Below are 20,393 nucleotides of genomic sequence, written 5' to 3'. Positions count from 1 at the left end.
GAGCCAGTGTTCCTCATGAACCACGACTACTTTACATGCACAACCATTTTCAAGCACCAAACCTAAATCTGCAAGATATTTAATATGAATTATAGGAAACAGCACACCTAACTTCCTCACTGGGGTGGACAGTGTGCACATACAAAGTTTGCAGGTGTGAGTTTAAAAGGCAGTTTGAATATTTTGCAAGACAAGATGATGACAGAGTGGTTGCCTTATCTCCAAACTTCCTTTGGGATACCATGGATATTTAAAATCATTATTGATTATAGTTGGGATTTTCAAAGGCGCCTAAGCCAGTTAAGTGACCAACTTCCAGTGAATGCCAATGGGATTTTGGGCACCTAACTCCCTTAGGGTCCTCTGAAAATCCTAGCCTATATGAACACAGGATCCTACCTACTGGAGTAGCCAGAAATGGTGCAGAGATAACAATGTGACTTCCCCAAAATGCCCATGGGGGAAAGACCAGAGAGTTGGTGCTGGAACAGAGACTCCACAAGCAGCAGACCTCCTGGGGAAAAACTGGGGGCCCTAACTTCAGAACAGAGTCTGGATCATCTGATCTATCCAAACATGGCTTCACCATTTGGTGTAGGTACCATTTTCTAACAGGTACCAACTGTATCTAGTTGCAAACGTGATTTTTCCCATCACAGTACTGGACTGATCCCTGTGGGATCCCACTGGACACACCCTCCCTGTTTAACAGCAAACAATTGATAACGACTCTTTTAGTACATTCTTTCAACCTGTTTTGCACCCACCTTATAGTAATTTCATCTGGACCACATTTCTCTAGCTTGCTTATGAGAATATCATGTGGGAATGTGTCAAAAGCATTACTAACATCAAGATATATCATGTATACTGCTTCCTCCCATCCACTAGGTCAGTAACCCTGTTGAAGAAGAAAATTAGGTTGATTTGGCATGATTTGTCTTTGACAAATCCATGATGGCTATTCCTTATAACTGCTTACAAATGGATTGTTTAATAATTTGTTCCAGTGTCTTTCCAGTTATGCTGATTGGTCTATAATTCCCCGAGCCCTCTTCATTCCCCTTTTCAAAAATAGATACTGTGTTTGCCCTTCTCCAGTCCTCCGGGACATCATATCTCCTCCATGAGTTCTCAAAGATAATTGCTAATGGCTCCAAGATTGCTTCAGCTAGTTCCTTAAATACAGTAGGATGAATTCCATCAGGCACTGCTGACTTGAATATGTCTAACTTATCTAAATATTCTCTAAGCCATTCTTTCCTTATTTTGGCTTGCATACCTTTCCTCTTGTTGTTAATATGAGCACCCTCAACTTTTTTAGTGAAGACCAGAGCAAAATAGGCATTAAACACCTCAGCAATCAGTTATTTGGTCTCCTTATCTGCTAAATAGTGGACCTATACTTTCCTTTGTTTTTCTCTTGCTCCTAATGTATTTAAAGAATTTCTTCTTTCCTTTTATGTCCCTGTCTAGGTGTAACTCATTTTGTACTGTAGCCTTTCTAATTTTTTGCCTACAGGCTTGTGCTATATTTTTGTACTCCTTACTGTCTCTGCTCATAGTTCTAAGCCTCTTTTTGGCCAACATTCTACCCAAAAAGCTGTCTCTTCGTTTTCTCAGAATCAGGGCTTCCTTGTTGCCGTCTCTGGGTGCTTCTGTAGTGTTTCTGGCACTTCTCTCTCACACGCAGCTCCCTCAAATACCCACCTCCTTGTGTTTGCAGTAAGATTCCAGGGAAAACCCGCTCAGACCTCATGGCTCACTTCTACTCCAGTCTTGCATGCCATCTGTGTTTTGGATAGTGGCTCCTACTGGCAGCTATCTAGTGCATAAAGAAGCTTAATTGCTTTTCACATTTATCCTGAATGAAGGGCAACTTTTAGGCCTGCTAGCTCCAAGGTTTCATGCAACCCCCAGCATAACAATATTTTAAGAAAAGTTCATTATCTTTAAGATTTTTTCCTCAAAAATAACTTGACGTAGCACTTACTGTACATTGTTTACATGGTTTATGGTACTTTATTATATTATATACTATATTATATATCATTATTTCAGATCAAAATGTCATGAGTGTTTGGATAAAAATGATTTCTTGTGCTAGGAATGCAAAAATGAGAATATTGGAAGCCTTTGGCGCCACCTCCCTCTAGCTTGCAGCAGTTTGCCCATCCCTTTTTCCTCTGTGTCTTGTTTCTTAAACAAGCCTCCTTCTAAGCCTTCTTTGGACATGAGGAAAGACAAGGACACCATCACCATCCTCTAGAGAAAGAATTCAAATTGGCAGCGTGAAGGAATTAAAATAAAGAGAATATAAACTAGTACTCATTCATTTCAATGGATGCCTTCACTAGAGTTTTGGCCACCATGCTGTTTTATGTGAGAATATTAATTAGTTGCAGTCTCTAATCCACTCACATATTTCAAGAAGGCAATCCTTGGGTAGGAAAACTGGCACTGATGGCTTCTCCTGTGCTCCTGGATTAAAGGGGGCCTTCACCTCCATATATCTGAGTTAAAAACAGCAATGATCTCTCTTCTCTTTCTTCCTGGCCACTGCATCGGCAGATTCCTTCACTAAATCCTAGATTCCCTAGAGCCATGGGTTTGAAGTTCAGCAACAGAGGCTCAGTCCATCAGCCTTCTTTTTTAAAGTGAGCCTGATTCTCACCTCACTTTGCACTGACATACAATCAATATATCCTCATTGACTTCAGTGGTGTTATCCCTGATTTACACCAAACACTGAAAGCAGACTCAGGTCCAGTATTTTTAGCAGGATATTCCTATAAACTTGACACAGCTTTCACTCTATAGCAAGACACCAGTGAGAAAATATGACACTTAAAAACAAACAATAAGATGTGATTAGACAACCTGAAATTATTAAATGTTTGTACGAGAAGCTTCAGCATAAACCCAGAAAAGGTCAAAGCAGATGTATATACATGAGAGGCAGTCTTAAACACTAACAGCTATCAATTATATCAGTTAAGATATTCAACAAAACATGTAAATACTTTTCAAACTTTGCTGAAAGTCATCATTGTTTATTGTTCCATTTCTTACAGCAGATATTTTTGCATGCCCTTCAAAGCAGATAAACTGAGATCCATGATTTCAGGTTGGATTGAAAAATCTGAGGTCTCGTCTGCTCTCTGTGTACAAGAAAGGCTGAACTGAAAAATCTGAGGTCCCATCTGCTCTCTGAGAACAAGAAAGGTCTCCTGGCACTATCTCAAAGACTGGGATGCAGCCAAGCTATCTTTGGTCAAACTTACTCCTGCATTGCTGTGCGGCATCAGGTCGACATGGTGACTGCCAAGTAGCTGTATTTTGGTGCTGTATGTAGATAGTTTTAGGGATTAAGTTCAAAGCTACAAATGCAAGTTATTGTCACCATGGGGAGTGGCTCCGGTGCGGGATGGTCCAAGGGACCTGAATTTAATGATGACTGCCATTCTGACCCTTCTGATATTTCTCACTGCAAGACAGAAGTATACGCATAGTATACAGAGTTTAGATGTATACTATGCATATACTTCTGTCTTGCACTGAAAAATATATAAATATATATATAAAAAATCCTATTTGACTGATCTTATTTTAGCAAAAATATCAATTTTTTTAGGTCTGATAATGACTCCTTGCCTGTCACTCTTTCACTTTGTATAATGTGACTGCTACTTTAAAAATAAAGTATCAAGTTAACAGGAGTCTTCCCTAAGGAAAGCCTGTATAAAAACAGCAAAGATCTTCAGCAGTTGGCCCATTATTAGCAGAGCTTTAAATTTCATGCATTTTAAGGATCATATGACAGGAGGTGGATTTTTTTTTTCCAATGCTACTTTTATTTAGTGACTGGGATGGATTCTGCAGTTATGTGACAGTACAAAAATGTTCCAGCAAAAATCAGTGTTTGTCTTCTTAGCATAGCACAGCACTTTGGCAATAAAGTAGTTCAACCTTACTACACTTTACATTGTAATGTTGCCTTACAGTACAACATTCTACTGAGAGACTCTAGCTGCAGCCATAAATGCCACTCCAGAAAACCTGGCTCTGACTATGTCATTTACCTTCTGTTAACTTCACTGCTTTTAGAGAAACAAGGTGGGTGAGGTAATATCTTTTATTGGGCCAACTTCTGTTGGTGAGAGAGACAAGCTTCACTGCTCTTGGAACTCTCAAGGGACCTGTTGCACTGCTGCAGAAGACATATGATGATTTTCTCAATTTTTTATCTGCTTCCAACGTTCAGACAGTGCAGGGTCTGGAAAAATGGGTCATTCATAGACAGAGCTGGTTGAAAAATTTTCAAGAAACCTTTTTCTGTTTTGTCAAAATCTAAATATTTCACGGAAATGTACTGGGTTTGACAAAAATTTCTCAGGTCAAAATGAAAGCCAGAGAGACACCTCCCAACAGCCAATAACCTGGTGGTTAGGGCACTTACCTGTAGGAGACCAAGGTACAAGTCCTTGCTTCAAATCAGACAGAACAGGGACTTGAACCTGGTCTCCCACTTCCCAGACAAGTGCCCTAATCAGCAGCTATTGACTATTCTGGCTTAGGTCTTGCTCAGGGTTTTTTTTTTTTTTTTTTAAACACAAAAGAAAAAAATCAAAAGGTCTCATTTTCTTTCCTTTTTTGAAACCTCGAAATTGTTCACAAAGTGGAATTGCTGTTTTCTGGCCAGCCCAATTCTTAGCCCTACTTTGGGATAGAGGACTGCCAGCAGTAATGCGGCTTCAACTCCATTCACTGCTACGATGCAATCGTACAAATAAGGATCTTGTTCGGTGCTCACTAAAGATCTAAGGTGGTGGATTTTTTTTATTCAGCTCCTCTTGTGATGATAGGCCTTTGTGAAGATGCGGGACTATATGCCTTTAAGATGAACTGACCCCTAATGCAGAGGGCCGACACAAGGTCTAAACACCACATAAATTCTATTTTTAAGGCTTTACCAAGTGGTATATAATTCACTTCGCTCAATGCTGACGTGTTTCAGGTGGAACACAGTGGCTGTTTTAAGAGCACACAGCAGGTTGATGAAGTAGAATAGCCATCATTTAGCTGTAATTCCACAGCACAGGTTTATACCAGAAATACATAATTCCAGTCATTCTTAGAAACTACATGTCACTTTTCCCCGCAAACCAAACATTCAGATTTTTATCAAACCAACACCGATTGTGTGGGTTAATGTATTCTATATGGGGTTTTTTTAGAAGTTGTGAGTCATGAATCCTAGTTTTTTTTTTTAACCTAGTAATACATTTTTAGATGTCACCTCCAAAATATCTGATCAGCAAAGCGGTAGAAACCTCTTTCTTTAATATTTTTTTTGGGGGGTGGGCAGGGCTGGACAATATTTTGTATGTGACTTAGGTCAAAATTAATCAATGGATTAATATTAAAGTGGAAAATATTGACATGTTTAATTATTACAGCTTCAGAAAAGTGTACTGGAACAAGGAGCAAAAACCCTAAATTACCCTCTATCTAAATAATCTTCTAAGAAAGTTATTTGTTTAAATTCAACAATAATTGATAAGGAGATTTTCAGAATCCACAAATACTTCCTAATTTAGAAATTGTACATGCTTGTATCTACCCTGGGAAACATTCATGGGCCTGAATCACCACTGTGCTACTCCAGTTTTATGCCAATTTAACTCCATTGTAATACATTAGTGAATCGGGCCAATAATAAATATAAAATGTCAGAGAATTCGCTTGCTGTCTCTAAACTACAGAAAGTGCATTCCAACAACATACCACGAGATAAATTACTGTAGCCTTCTTAGTGTGATAGAAAATGATTCAAAGCTTTAAATTAAATTAAAGAGTTTTGGTGAGGAATTTGCCAGCTGAATTTCTATTCTTGCACCCTTTTGGACACATTCACTGTTGTTTCTGTTCTCTTGTAATTGCCTTACATTGTAGATTATGTATGGTTCTTATCTTTTCCTATCTGTGTTCTTATTTAAATGTCCTAATCCCTTAACAAGACATCTATTATTTTTGGAATGGCATTGTGCCAGCACAGTTGTTGGCTATTTAACTTGATTAGATAGGTATTCTTAGGTATAATCTCAAGTAAAGGTACATTAATTATGCTGTACACACTATCACTGGAAGATTCTCACATTAACTTAAACACAGGGTAAAAGAACCTATCAGGTAACTAAATCATAGAAAATATTTTAATTAAAAAGTGAAACATTTGTACAACGTTTATTTTTTGATTAGGCGGCCTTTATTCTGATTCACTGCTGAGGCTTCCTGACTGTGAGGTGAGGTGAGGTGGAAAGGATATTAAGAATTTAAATACATTAGTGGAGTGAAAGTGTAACACAAGAGGAGGAACAGTGAAAATCTACACTTCTGACAGCCGTAGGATGTGGGGATTTGGGATTTCTCCTAAGATTTTGCTGTATTCTCCAGAATAAAGGCCTAAAAAAAGTTTCTAGCCCTTTTGATTGTAGAGATGCCATTTTGTTCTATCATTTTGCCATGTCAAATGACTTCAGACATGGCTAAAAACCATCATGGGGACCCATTTTCATTTTTCTTGTGTGCAAGAATGACAACCAGACTAAGCACAAATGTGACAGTGGTAAATGCAGTCCTTGTGACCTTCACTCACATTCACTTTCCTCCGCTCCCACTTTCTCCCCTAAACTCAACCACTCTCTCCTCTCTTTATCCCTCTACTTTCACTCTTCATTCATGATTTCCCCTTTATTCACCCCTTATTTAGGACTTGTTCGCAAGGTGGAAAAAGCCCAAAATAGTTGGTGTGGAACAGCTAGTGCTGAATAACCCAAACAGCAAAAAAGCACTGTAAATACATGTTTGCACTGGAGGTGTAAATTCCAATTTGCAAAGATACAACATGCTAAAAATAGAAATGTAGCCACGGTGGCATTAGCTGTGGGAGGGGCTAGCCACCGGAGTACGTAGCTATGGTCTCGGATCTTCACTAACTCCCAAGCATAGGCGCTGCTTGGTGAGTTTCATGCAGAGTGGGAACCTAAAATTGTGATCTAGACTCCCCTCCACCTCAATGCTTTAAGACTGCACTGCAGGGATACTGCACTGGGGCCAAGAATAACTATTGGCATTTCAACATCCCCAACGGTTATTTTATGGTCCGGGAAGTAAGTCCCTTGCTGCAGCCGTTTAAACAGAGTAGTGTACCTGAAGATGCGAGCATCATGAACCCTTCCCGGCCAGCCCACGTTGATGTTGGTGAAACGTCCCTTGTGATCCACAAGTGCTTGCAGCACCACTGAAAAGTACCCCTTGCGGTTTATGTAGTGGGTACCCTGGTGCTCCGGTGCCAAGATAGGGATATGGGTTCCATCTATTGCCCCACCAGAGTTAGGGAATCCCACTGCAGCAAAGCCATCCACTATGACCTGCACATTTCCCAGAATCACTACCTTTCGTAGCAGCACCTCAGTGATTGCTTTGGCTACTTGCATCACAGCAGCCCCCACAGTAGATTTGCCCACTCCAAATTGATTCCCGACTGACCAGTAGCTGTCTGGCATTGCAAGCTTCCACAGGGCTATCGCCACTCGCTTCTCAACTGTGAGGGCTGCTCTCATCTTGGTATTCTGATGTTTCAGGGCAGGGGACAGCAAGTCACAAAGTTCCATGAAAGTGCCCTTACGCATGCGAAAATTTCGCAGCCACTGGGAATCGTCCCACACCTGCAACACTATGCGGTCCCACCAGTCTGTGCTTGTTTCCCGGGCCCAGAATCAGCATTCCATGGATAGAACCTGCCCCATTAACAACATGATCTCCAAAGCACCGGGGCCCGTAGTTTGAGAGAATTCTATGTCCATGTCCATGTCCTCATCACGCTTGTCGCTGCGCTGCCGTCGCCGCCGCCTCCTCGCCTCATTTTTCTGGTCCTGGCTCAGCATAAACTGCATGAGAATGTGAGAGGTGTTTACAATGTTCATGACTGCTGTCTTGAGCTGAGCGGGCTCCATGCTTGCTGTGGTATGGAGTCTGCAGTGTTCACCCAGGAAAAAAGGCACAAAATGGTTGTCTGCCGTTGTTTTCATGGAGGGAGAGGTGAGGCTGTACCCAGAACCACCTGTAACAATGTTTTTTGCCCCATCGGGCACTGGGATCTCAACCCAGAATTCCAATGGGTGGGGGAGACTGCGGGAACTATGGGATAGCTACTCACAGTGCAACGCTCCGGAAATCGATGCTAGCCCCGGTAGATGGACACACACCACCGAATTAATGTGTTTAGTGGGGCCGCATACATTCAACTTTATACAATCTGTTTACAAAATTCGAATTATATAAATTTGGATTAATCCCATAGTGTAGACATACCCTAAGATGCCTTTCTCCAGTAGGCTTTTGGGTGGTCTGCTTGATCATGCACATTTTTCATTCAAAATGTTTCTCTCTCAGTTCTCCAAAAAGGAAGAATGACAAAGGTTGACTTGATTTGGGTTTGTTACAGCTTATAGCTTTTGTAGGCTTATAGGTTTTATAGTTTATTTTCCGATTAGCTCCAAGCAAAGAAAATGCTCTTGAAGAGTTTAAAAAGCCCTCCTCCCCAATGAGATGAGTCAGGGCCCTATCCCTTTCCATAGGATTTAAGTAAAAAGGCAATTTCTAGGGTAGCTAGGATACCTCTGATTAAAAAGAGGGTTAGAGGATTAACTTAGTTTGGCTTATGTGTACAAGCTAAGTAGCTAACCAGATTTGAAGACAGGAAGGAACTCTCCCAGGCCATACCGGCAGACTTTTTTTTTTTAGCCTTCCAATGGAGGCCTGAGCCAAAGAGACGGTTAGAATCCCTCAGATCCCTTCGTGAGGATCAGCATTAGGGGAACTCATTCTTTCCTATCTTTACATGTGGGTCATTTACACAGAGACCACAATAAGCCAAATTCTAATGTAATTCTGTTATGTTATGTCAATGAGACTTTTGAGAGCAGCAGAAACTGGCTCATGGTCATCATTCACATCGAGTCGCTGTAAAAATCATGTCCCTCTGTTTCCTTTATTTTATTGTGTATGGTACGAAACATTTCAATTCTCCCTTCCCCTTAAAACTAAACAAATCTAATTGTGGCCCTTACAGTAGGAAGGATGGGATACTTCAAGTTACAGTTTGTTTTCAATTCCTTTTCCTTTCATGTATAGTTCCTGTTTTAATTGGTCCTGCTGTGATTGTGTTTGTTACTGTGCTACTATGCAACAGTTTTTCCTTTGTTTTTCATAGTGAAGCTCCAGATTGTGATGCAGCCTGTAGTGTGGGGAGTTGGTTGGGTGAGGAGGCACTGAATTCTGTCTGTCTTAAAAATCCTCCTAGGAATCTGCCTGTGTTCCCCTCTGGACTATGGCAGCCTCCGGACCCTGCGCCCCGGCCGGGCACTTCCCCTCTTGGGCTCTGGCTGCTGTGCTCCTCCCCTGATTCTTCGGCTCTTTTTAAGAGCCGAGCTGCCCGAGCACTACCGTCTTCGGGCAGCCCCCATGCCTCCGGACCCTGAGTCAGGGAGGGGAAGTGCCCGGCCAGCGGCTCAGGGTCCAGAGGCATGGGGGCTGCCCAAAGCCGGTAGCACTCGGGCAGTTCGGCTCTTAAACAGAGCTGAAGAGTCAGGGGAGGAGCACAGCAGCCGGAGCCCAGGAGGGGAAGTATTTTTCCCGGACATGTTTGGCTTTTTGGCAATTCCCCCCGGATGGGGGTTTGATTACCAAAAAGCCGGACATGTCCGGGAAAAAACGGATGTGTGGAAACCTTATCTTCTTTCCCTGTAACTGCATTTTTAAAATATGTCCCACTCATAGAAAATATTATGGATAGTAGTATACTATGACCATCAATATGGGCTAGTTCTTAGACTTTTGTAAGGTATTTGACTTAGTAACACACTTGACATTCCAATTAAAAATATGGCACTATATAATAGCAATAAAGAACAGGTTAAATGGATTAAGAACTGATTAACAGATCTCAAAAAAAATGTATCAATAGAAAATCATGATCAAATGAAGGTGTTTCTAGGAGGGTTCCACAGAGATTGATGTTAAGCGTGATGCTATTTAATATGTTCATCGATGATCTGGAAGTAAATATAAATTTAGTGTATAAATATAAATTTGGAGATGACACACAGATTGGCAGAATGGCAAATAATGATGACGACAAGGCAGACATACAGAGCAATCTGGATTGCTTGGTAGGCTGGGCCCACTGAAACAAAATGCATTTTAATACAGCCAAATGCAAGTTGAACATCCTCGGACAAAGAATATAGGCCATACTACAGAATGGGAGACTGTCTCCTGAAAAGCAGTGACTAAAAAAGATATAGGGGTCATAGTGGACAAGCATACCATTATGAGCTTCCAGTGCAATGCTGTGCCAAAAAATGTTAATGCAATCTTTGGATGTATAAACAGGGAGTACATGACAATGGTGAAACAGTACTGGGATACTGCACACAGTTATGGTGTCCACATTTTGAAAAGGATATTGAAAAATTGTTAGGGTGCACAAAAGAGCCACAAAAATGATTCAAGGGCTGGAGACTTACAGTGAGACCTTAAAGAGCTCAATCTATTTAGTTTACCAAAAAGAAGATTGCATGATGACTTGATTACAGTGTGTCACTACCTTCACAGTGAGAAAATACTGGATACTAAGGGGCTCTGTAATCTAGCTGAGGAAGGCATTATAAGAAGCAGCAGCTGGAAGTTGAAGCCAGAAAAACTCAAATTAGAAACTAATTCTAACTGATAGGTCTGAAAATGTAACTGTAAACAGGGAATGGTCATTGAGTGGGTATGTTTCCAGTGGGGTCCTGCAGGAATTGGTTTTTGGTCCTATGCCATTTAACATCTTTATCAATGAGTTGGAAGAAAACCTAGTTATTATTGATAAAGTTTGCAGATGACACAAAAACTGGAAAAGTGGTAAATAATGAAGAGAACAGGTCACTGATTCAGAGAGATCTGGATCACTTAGTAAACTGGGCACAAGCAAACAATATGCATTTTAATTAAGCTAAATGTAAATGTATACATCTGGGAATGAAGAATGTAGGCCATACTTACAGAATGGGGGGCTCTACCCTGAGAAGCAGTGACTCTGAAAAAGATTTGGGGGTCATGATGGATAATCAATCAGTTGAATATGAGCTCCCAGTGTGACACAGTGGCCAAAAGAGCTAATGTCATCCTGGGATTCATAAATAGGAGAATCTTGAGTAGCAGAGTGGTTATTTTACCTCTGTATTTGGCACCGGTGTGACCACTGCTGGAATACTGTATCCAGATCTGGTGTTCTCAATTCAAGAAGGTTGTTGATAAATTGGAGATGATTCAGAGAAGAGCCATGAGAATGATTAAAGGATTAGAAAACATGGCTTCTAGTGATAGATTCAAGGAGCTCAATCTATTTAGCTTAAGAAAGAGAAGGATAAGGGGTGATTTGATTACAGTCTATACTTATATGGGGAACAAATATTTAATAACGGAGTCTTCCATCTAGCAGAAAAAGGTATAACTCGATCAAATGGCTGGAAGTTGAAGCTAGACAAATTCAGACTGGAAATAAGGTGTACGTTTTTAACAGTGGGACTAATTAACCATTGACACAGTTTACCAAGGATCATGGTGGATTCTCCATCACTGACTTTTTAAATCAAGATTGGATGTTTTTCTAAAAGATCTGCTCTAGGAATCATTTTGGTGAAGTTCTATAGAACCCCAGACTAGATGATCACAATGGTCCCTTATGGCCTGAGAATCTATGAAATTAGGCATATTTTTTAACAATTAGGATGATTAGCCATTGGAACAAACTACCAAGGGAAGTGGTGGATTCTCCATTTCTTGATGTCTTCAAATCAAGACTGGATGCCTTTCTGGAAGATATCCATTAGCCAAACACAAGGTATTGGGCTCAGTACAGGAATAAATGGATGACATTTAATGTGATATACAGGAGGCCAAACTAGATGATCTATTGGTCCTTTTTGGCCTTAAACTCTATGAATCTATGCACTTGCTGAATGAACATGGAGTGAGAGTCTTTTTGCATGTCTTTGGACATTTAGAGAACACTGACTCATGGCAAAGACGAAACACATCCAGTGATAAGAATATATCAGAATCCCTCAAGAAGAATCCATTTTTTCCAATGACTGCCAATTTAGAAGTTTAAGACTATTTTATTTGATGCACATACATGTTACACTGGATAACTGGGTTAATGTGAAAGGGTTAAGCACAAAAGCTAATGAAACACTGTGCCATGTATTTAGTTTAATGTGGCTGGAAAAATCAATACACTTTGGTCTGTCAGTTAGCAATCTCACATTTAATTGAATAACATGTCAAGTATTTTAATCTGTTTACCAGTGTAAACAGAATCTAGCACTACACTAATGCTAATAAGCCAGGATACTTTTCCTGAATTGCAATTGGATTTGAACATGACCTTCATTTTATGACCTTCAACATGCTCAGATATAGATCAAACAGCTATCATTATGTCTGTAGAATTTGGTGACAACCTCTGTTATTCAATTATATATTCACTTATCGATTCACTTTCTAAACTCAAATAAAGGGTAATCAGTTAAATATTTCTAGTGATGGCTACTTCCTGGGTGTGCATTTGTATTCACTTCCATTTTATTATTGTCACCGGGAAAGGGCATAAATCAGACAGCAGTCTATTATTGAAGCCGTTTGATAAACAGTTGGAGCCAGATTGTGTTTCCCCCTTGCACAGAGAAGAACTGAGGAGAAGGGCACAAAGAAGCACTTCTTCTTGCATCTTCTGGGCCAGGAATAGGAATAATTGCAGCCCTTGCACTCTCCTGAGACTGGACTACTTCCTCTTAGCTCCCCCTGGGATACTAGTTATCCAAAAGGGGGCAGAAAGGGGGAAGGAGGAGGTGGGCCCATGGACTCAACCCTCATCAGTAGATCTTACCAGTAACACAGGGAGAGCATGCAGCTTAAGGGTTGGTGCAGTGAGCATGCTCCCCCTCATTGCTTTGAATCACAGGAAGGCACATTCTGGCTTGAAGCTCTCCCTGATAAGGTGCAGCTGGGTATTGTCCCCCCAAGCAACTAGCACCTATCAGGCAAAATCTGGTCCCTTGATTCTATACATTAATTGTAGGGTTAATATAAAAATATTATTTCATTTGTAGTCATAAAACAGCCTTAGTGAACATATGTTTTGGCATATACTTTTTAATTATCATCATCATCGTAGCACTCAGTTACGGACCAGGACACCATTGTGCTAAGTGCTGTACAAACACAGAAAAGAGTTTACAATCTAAGAATAAGGTAAGAAATGACAGATGAAAGGATACAAGAAAACAATGATGTGGTGTCCACTGATCACTCAGAACCATGGAGTCTGACAGAGTTCTGCTGCATTTAATGTCTAAGTTCTAACTGATCAGCATTATGTGAAATACTTATAACCAACCTGCTAACTAAACTAACTAAGAATATTCAGTTAGTCTCTGAGGTGCCTTGCATCATTGTTTTATACACCTACAAGGCACCCCGGAGATATCAGCACCACTGTTCTCAGTAAGTCCATTACTTCTGGTTGTTCCTTATCCGGAGGCTCAGCTGTCTCACCCCTGTCTAAGACCTTGTTGGGAAAGATGGCCAATTCAGGGACCCTTATCTCTACGGCCCTACCAAATTTACGGCCATGAAAAAACACGTCACGGGCCGTGAAAACTGGTCATTTGTGTGCTTTTACCCTATACAATACAGATTTCACGGGGGAGATTAGCGTTTCTCAAACTCGGGGTTCTGATCCAAAAGGGAATTGCAGGGGGGGCCCCAATGTTATTTTAGGGGCGTGTGTATCACAGTATTGCCACCCTTACATCTGCGCTGCCTTCAGAGCTGGGTGGCTGGAGAGCGGCAGCTGCTGACTGAGGGCCCAGCTCTGCAGGCAGCAGCACAGAAGTAAGGATGGCAATACCATCCATGCCATCTTTACTTCTGCGCTGCTACTGGTGGCGGCTCTGCCTTTAGAGCTGGGCTCCCAGACAGCAGCCGCCGCTCTCTAGCTGCCCAGCTTTGAAGGCGGGACCACTGCAAGCGGCTGTGCAGAAGTAAGGGTAGCAGTACCGCAACCTCCCCCCTACAATAACCTTGCGATCCCCCTGCCCCAAGTTCTTTTTGGGTCAAGACCCCTACAATTACAACACCATGAAATTTCAGATTTAAATTGCTGAAATCATGAAATTTACTATTTTAAAAATCCTATGACTGAAATTGACCAAAATGGACCGTGAATTTGGTAGGGCCCTACTTATCTCCCTCCCTTCTGGAATCTGGAGAAGCTGTTGAATATGCACAAACATGTGCACTGTTTTCTAATGGCATCTGCCAGAATCCTGCTGATGTATTAAGCTTCTTCTTTCCTGCCACTTATCTAATCAGGGTTGGCTACTTTTATAGCCGCCTTCTTCTAAAACTCAAGATTATAAACCTGGGTGTTGTGCAAATTGGTCTTTCTAAGGTTCACTGATATCCAGTCCATGTATTGAGTTTTTGGTCTTCCCTTTGTTCATCTTCCATCCATGATCATTGTAACAGCCATCCAACCAATATAACTGTTGGGTCTCCTCTGGACATGTCCATACTAACATAGCTTAGCCTTCTTCAACTTGTCTTCAACTGGGGCACCTAGCATTAGGCCCCTCACAACCTCATTTAATTTCCTGTCATGGAGTGTCCAACCATTTGCCCATCTCAAAATCTTCATTTTCATGGTGGAGAGCATGTTGATTTATTTTCTTATGGCTTGCCATGTCTCTGTTCTGTACATTAGGATGGGTCAAAGTATAGTTTTATATACTCTACCTTTTAACTTTATTAGCATATTTTTATCACAGAGAAATGGGGTCATTTGCACAAAGTACCTTTGGTACAATGCCAGGAATCGCTCAGGAGAACACTATTGTCAGCAACCATTAATCCAAGGTACTTAAATTCTTTCACTCTTCTAAGTTCTCTTTCTGTGTTATCCTTTATGGTGGATCCTCCTCCCTCAGTTATTATAGCCTCAGTCTTATCAACATTCACTCTAAGTTCCACCTGCTCAACACTGTGTTGCCACTCTTTAAAGTTGGTTTGCAGGGTCTCACAATGTTCCATCCATATAACTACATCAACAGTGAACAGCATATTCCAAGGCAGTTCCTTTCATATATTCTTACTTATCAAGACAACTGAAAAACAAAAAAGGGCTGAACGTTGACCCCCTCATGTAGGCCAATGTTTACTGGAAATTCTCTGTGTAGCCCCATTTAGTTTTGACTACGGTAGTCACTCCAACATATATATCCTGGATAAGATAGACATATCCTTCCGGCACACTTTTCCATCGCAAGCGCCATCAAACTCATTCTCTTCGTACATGATTGTAAGCCTTCTCCAAGTCCACAAAAATCATGCCCTGTTGCCAGCTCTTTTCTCTGACCTTCTCCATGGGGAATTGTACAGCAAATATGGTGTCAATTGTACTTCTTCCTGGCATAGATCTGTACTGACCCTTCCAAATTTCACCTCTTCCACGCAGATGCTTTTCAATAATCTTACATACATTCATAGCATGTGACATCACCTTAATTGGCTGATAATTACAATCAGTGTGATATCTCCTTTATGTTTAAAAATGAACGCCATAAAGCTTTTATGCTATTCATCTCATATTTTCTCTTTCTTAACAATATAATTAAACAGACTTGTAAAATGTTCAATGGTTCCCCTTCGTAATGACTTCAGCACATCCACCAGTACTTCATCTAGCCCTGTGCTTTCTCCTTTTTCATTTTCCTTAAGTGCCTGTACAATGTTTTCCTCTTGCATGCTATCTATCACACCCTGGTTTGGTTTACATGTTCTTAGTTCCTCTCTTGGGTTTTCCTCATTCATCACTCTTTCAAAATAATCACTCCAGACTTTATTGATTGATTCACTATTTGTTTATAATATGTTCATTTCTAACATGAGCATCCCTCGTTGTTTTCTCTCTTTCCTAGGTGAGTTTGTAGATGATCTTTTCTCCCTTATATCCTCCCAGTCAGTTATATAGCTGTTCATTCAAAGGCCAAATTTTTAGCTATTGCAACACTTCTTTTTTGCCTCCATATATGCCATTTTATAATCTTATATGCCACTGGCCTGCCATTTTTTTAAAAAGTTATCTTTCTCTTCTCAAAAGATTCTTTAACTTCAGGATTCCACCACCAAGTCTCCCTCCTTATTCTTTTTGGCACTGGTTTAATCATTCCTAGGATTCCATGTGCCATTTCCAGCAATGTTAACTTCGGTTTATGCCAGTTAACCTCCACACATCACTGCGTTTAGGAAGGAAGTCTGTGCATTACTTCTTGTTTAAAGATTTTTTCATTTCCATCTTTGTGTTTCTACCACTTAGGCATTTCCAATGGCAAAGATTCAGATGTTTCCGAGTTCTCTGCATTTTGAAGTCCACAACAAGTCTGTGCTGGTTCATGCTGCACTTACCAGGTATTATCTTTCAATTGATTATTCGTGATCTATTACTTCTTGTTAAAAAGAAATCAATTTTGGACTTGCGTCCTCCACTGGCATAAGTTATGAGAAGGCTTTACCTCTCTTGAAAGTGTGCATTTGTAATGACCAAGTCTAGTGCCAGACAACTCTGTAGGAATGTTTACCCCTCTGGGTTTCTGGTTCCAATGTCGTATCCTCTGTGGAATGTTTCATATCCAGCCTTTAAAATTGCAACATGTGCATGATCTGCTCTGATAATTATCTTCTCATTGGGTGGTATGTTTCCAATAAGGTATGGGAAAACTCCTCTTTTACCTTTTGATCCTCTCCTAGCTGTGATGCATACCCACTTACTGTATGGATAGTTATCTCTTCCCAACACAGTTTAACACTCATCAGTCGCTCTGATCTTCTGGTAACCTCAAACACATGCCACTCCATGGTTTCATTCAGAATAACTCCAACACTACTGCCTGAATAGTAGATTTTGTAACCCCCTACCAGTATCTTAGCTTTACAACCTTTTCATTTAGTGTCCTGTACACATGCCATATTTACTCTTCTCCTCTTTATGCCCTCACATCGCTCCAAGCTTCTTCCAGTCAGCATTACTACATTACAACTTGCACATCACTGCTTACTCCACTTAATCACTCGCTTCTTACTTTAGCAGCCTGTGCCCAGTTACAACAGTTAGGCAAGGCTGTTGTACATTGCTTGCAGGGAACGTCTTAGCCCTCTGAGGTACAATGACATGGATATCAGTTCACAAGTATATTGACTGTCCAAGCTTCACAAGTTGGCTGTCCAAGCCTCATACCCTTGGTTTAAAATCGGAGTTTGCCTTCTAAGTGAGCTGCCTACCAAGACTTCGAAACCCCACTTGCCCCGGAAAGCCTGACTTTAAGGAGAAGTTTATTGGCTTTGACATCCATTTTCAAAGGGTCTATGTGCATTTTATATAGGTAGCTGCACCACTACCTACCCCATCATGCCACACTAAGAGATGCCATCAGTTGGTCCGTGATCAGTTATTGGATATTCATATCTGTCATGCATCTGCCTGAAGGGAATTGGTCACTCCTTCATGGGAGGATGCATCAAACATACAAAATCATTTGGCATCAGCTATCTCTCCAAAACTTTCTCCCCTTGTAGGCAGTGAAAAATGTTCCCTTTTAACATATTTATTTAATTATTTTGGATCTATACATAAGAACATATTTTTTCCCTCTACAATGACCAACAAGTATACCATTCTCTTGGCTTTTCTACCCTCTCTCTGAGTCCTGTGGCACCTTTAAGACTAACAGATGTATTGGAGCATAAGCTTTCTTATGCTCCAATACATCTGTTAGTCTTAAAGGTGCCACAGGAGACTCTGTTGCTTTTTACAGATCCAGACTAACACAGCTACCCCTCTGATACCCTCTCTATGATTCTCAGAGCAATGAGCTGAATCAGCTCCTCTTTTAGCCTCTGCCTTAGGGCAAGGGGAACTTTCCCTTTCCTAGGGATGTGAATTGTGGGGCACTTGGGCTCTTTCAGTTCTATTCTATATTGAGAGCTCAAACACTTCCTCAGTTGTTTTGGTCCCCTGCCTTCCAATGAGTGCACCTTCTTGACGAGACCAAGGGCTTGATATGTTTTTAATCCAATAGCGGATTCTCTTTCTGCTGGTAATATTACAAATTGTATCTTTTCCAATATGTTATTTACCCATACATACATGACAGGCAGCCCTGAGTTCTACCTGTTTACCTTCCACTATGGCTTTTCTTTCAGTGATAATACCACTGTTCTGACACCACAGTGGCTTGTACATCTATGTCCAACTTAAAATTTGCTTTCAGATTGGTAGTCCAATCATCTTGTGCTCCTATGAAGAATTCCTCTCAGCCAAAGGTGCTGTGGTTAGCCTCTATGTCCATGCTGTGCACAGTCTCTTGGTGCTTGCAAACTGTTGCAAAATGATGTAATCTATTGTAGTTCTTGAATCTTTTCTCATATGCAGGGCATCTTCTTGGCTTGTGCTCTTTGCTGCATCATGTGCAACTCCATGTGCTGTTTTTGATGGACTCCGACTTTGAGCTTTGCATGCTTTTCTACTTCATGTCTCTCTTGTGTGGTTTTGGATAACCTATCATCTCTACATTGTCAGGGCACTATCCACCCTCCTCAAGCTTCAATCTGGACTAGGTGACTTCTTTTGCTTGGCAAATTGTAATTGTTTTGTCAATGGTTAGTTCTGGGTCTTCCAATAGTTTCTCTCTCTGAGTTGTTTGTCTCAGATCCCCATCACAATCTGGTCTCCTATCAGGAATTCTGTTAACCCCTCACAATTGCAAGATTATATCTTCAGACTTGGATCAGTCACAAACCCTTTTATAGGTTTACATTCTTTTTGTACTCAGTTTTAAAAAAATCTCGTTTCATTTTTATGTTGAGTGCAGTACTCAAATTTCTATAATAAAATTTCATAATTAGTCTCTTCTGCCTGAGTTAAATGAAAACAATAAAACACATTAAGTGCTTCAGAATCACCTTTGTCAGAAACAAGACTACCTTTAGACTGTCTTCCTTTCTGATGGCATCCATTGCTTGCAGATAAAGAGTGAAGCATGGTTTAAACCTTCTCCAATTGTCTTCCATATTTTCAGAGAGTTTCAGCTCTGGAGGGGCTTTTAAATTGGTCCATTCATTCTACTTAGGGTATTTTCTTAATTAATTTTATTTCTGGTACTATGTGGCATTCGGTAAACATTCAGAGCCAGAGAGTCTGACAAAGGCATGCTTAATTCAGAGTCTGAGTTCTAACTGATCAGCGTTGCATAACATGAGTCTCTGCATAACGAAAAAAACGGTTACTCACTTTCTCGTAACTGTTGTTCGTCAAGATGTGTTATTCATGTCCATTCCAACCAGGTGTGTGCGCGCTGCATGCACACCTGCCGGAAGATTTTTCCCTTAGCAGCATCCGTAGGGTCGACCTGGGCACCCCCTGGAGACACACCTTCGGGTGTGGCCTGAGCTGAACTTTTTCCCTTATGAAATACTGTGCAAGGGGGCTCAGATGTAAGGGTCCTGAGCTCCGACACTCTTCTAGCTGAGGTTATCACCACCAGGAAGGCCACCTTGTAAGAGAGATAGAGCAGGGAGCACGTCACCAGTGGCTCAGATGGAGGGCCCATAAGCCTGGCAAGGACCTTTGAGAAAACGGCTGACCATAGGGTTCGCGAAAACCAAGAAGCCGTCTACACCTGGATGGAATGTGGAGATGGCAGCCAAGTGGACCCTTATCGATGACAAGGACAGGTCCCATTGTTTAAGATGGAGGAGGTAATCCAGTATGAATGGGATTGGGGTGAGCATCAGCAACTGATGGTGCTGCTCTCACCAGAGAGAGAATCTCTTCCACTTGGCAAGGTACTTGCCCTTGTCGAGGGTTTCCTACTGCCAAGGAGAACTTGTCTGACTTGATCAGAACAGGACAGTTCCATAGCATTTAGCCATGGAGCATCCAGGCTGTGAGGTGAAGCGACTCTAGGTCGTGGTCCTGCGTGATTAGGTCTGGGATTAGGTCTGTAAGGTGAGCGGGGTCACCACAGACATTTCCAGGAGCTGTGTGAACCAGTGCTGGCGTGGCCATGCTGGAGTTATCAATATGACCCGGGCTTGGTCCCTGTGGACCTTGAGGAACACCTTGTGGACCAGTGGTATCGGTGGGAACGCGTAAAGCAGACGGTCCCCCCACAGGAGAAGGAAGGCATCTGCGATGGAACCCGGGCTGTGATTCATGAAGGAAC

General features: G+C 41.3%; 1 protein-coding gene across 1 annotated transcript in view; it reads right to left on the bottom strand.

Moving 5' to 3' along the window:
• TDRP (testis development related protein) overlaps positions 1 to 15,984 on the bottom strand; it is a 100,161-nt gene extending 84,177 nt beyond the window's left edge. Inside the window, exons 1-2 of the mRNA XM_034766899.1 lie at positions 15,795 to 15,984; positions 14,970 to 15,212 (exon numbers count right to left, since the gene is read on the bottom strand). Of these exons, the coding sequence (XP_034622790.1) occupies positions 14,970 to 15,212; positions 15,795 to 15,984 (433 nt within the window). The remainder of the gene's footprint in view (positions 1 to 14,969; positions 15,213 to 15,794) is intronic.
• Between the last annotated feature and the right edge of the window lie 4,409 nt (positions 15,985 to 20,393).

This window comes from Trachemys scripta, chromosome 3, assembly GCF_013100865.1.
Source record: "Trachemys scripta elegans isolate TJP31775 chromosome 3, CAS_Tse_1.0, whole genome shotgun sequence".
In the NCBI taxonomy this organism is placed as follows: domain Eukaryota; kingdom Metazoa; phylum Chordata; order Testudines; family Emydidae; genus Trachemys; species Trachemys scripta.
This window is presented reverse-complemented; position numbering and strand designations above follow the sequence as displayed.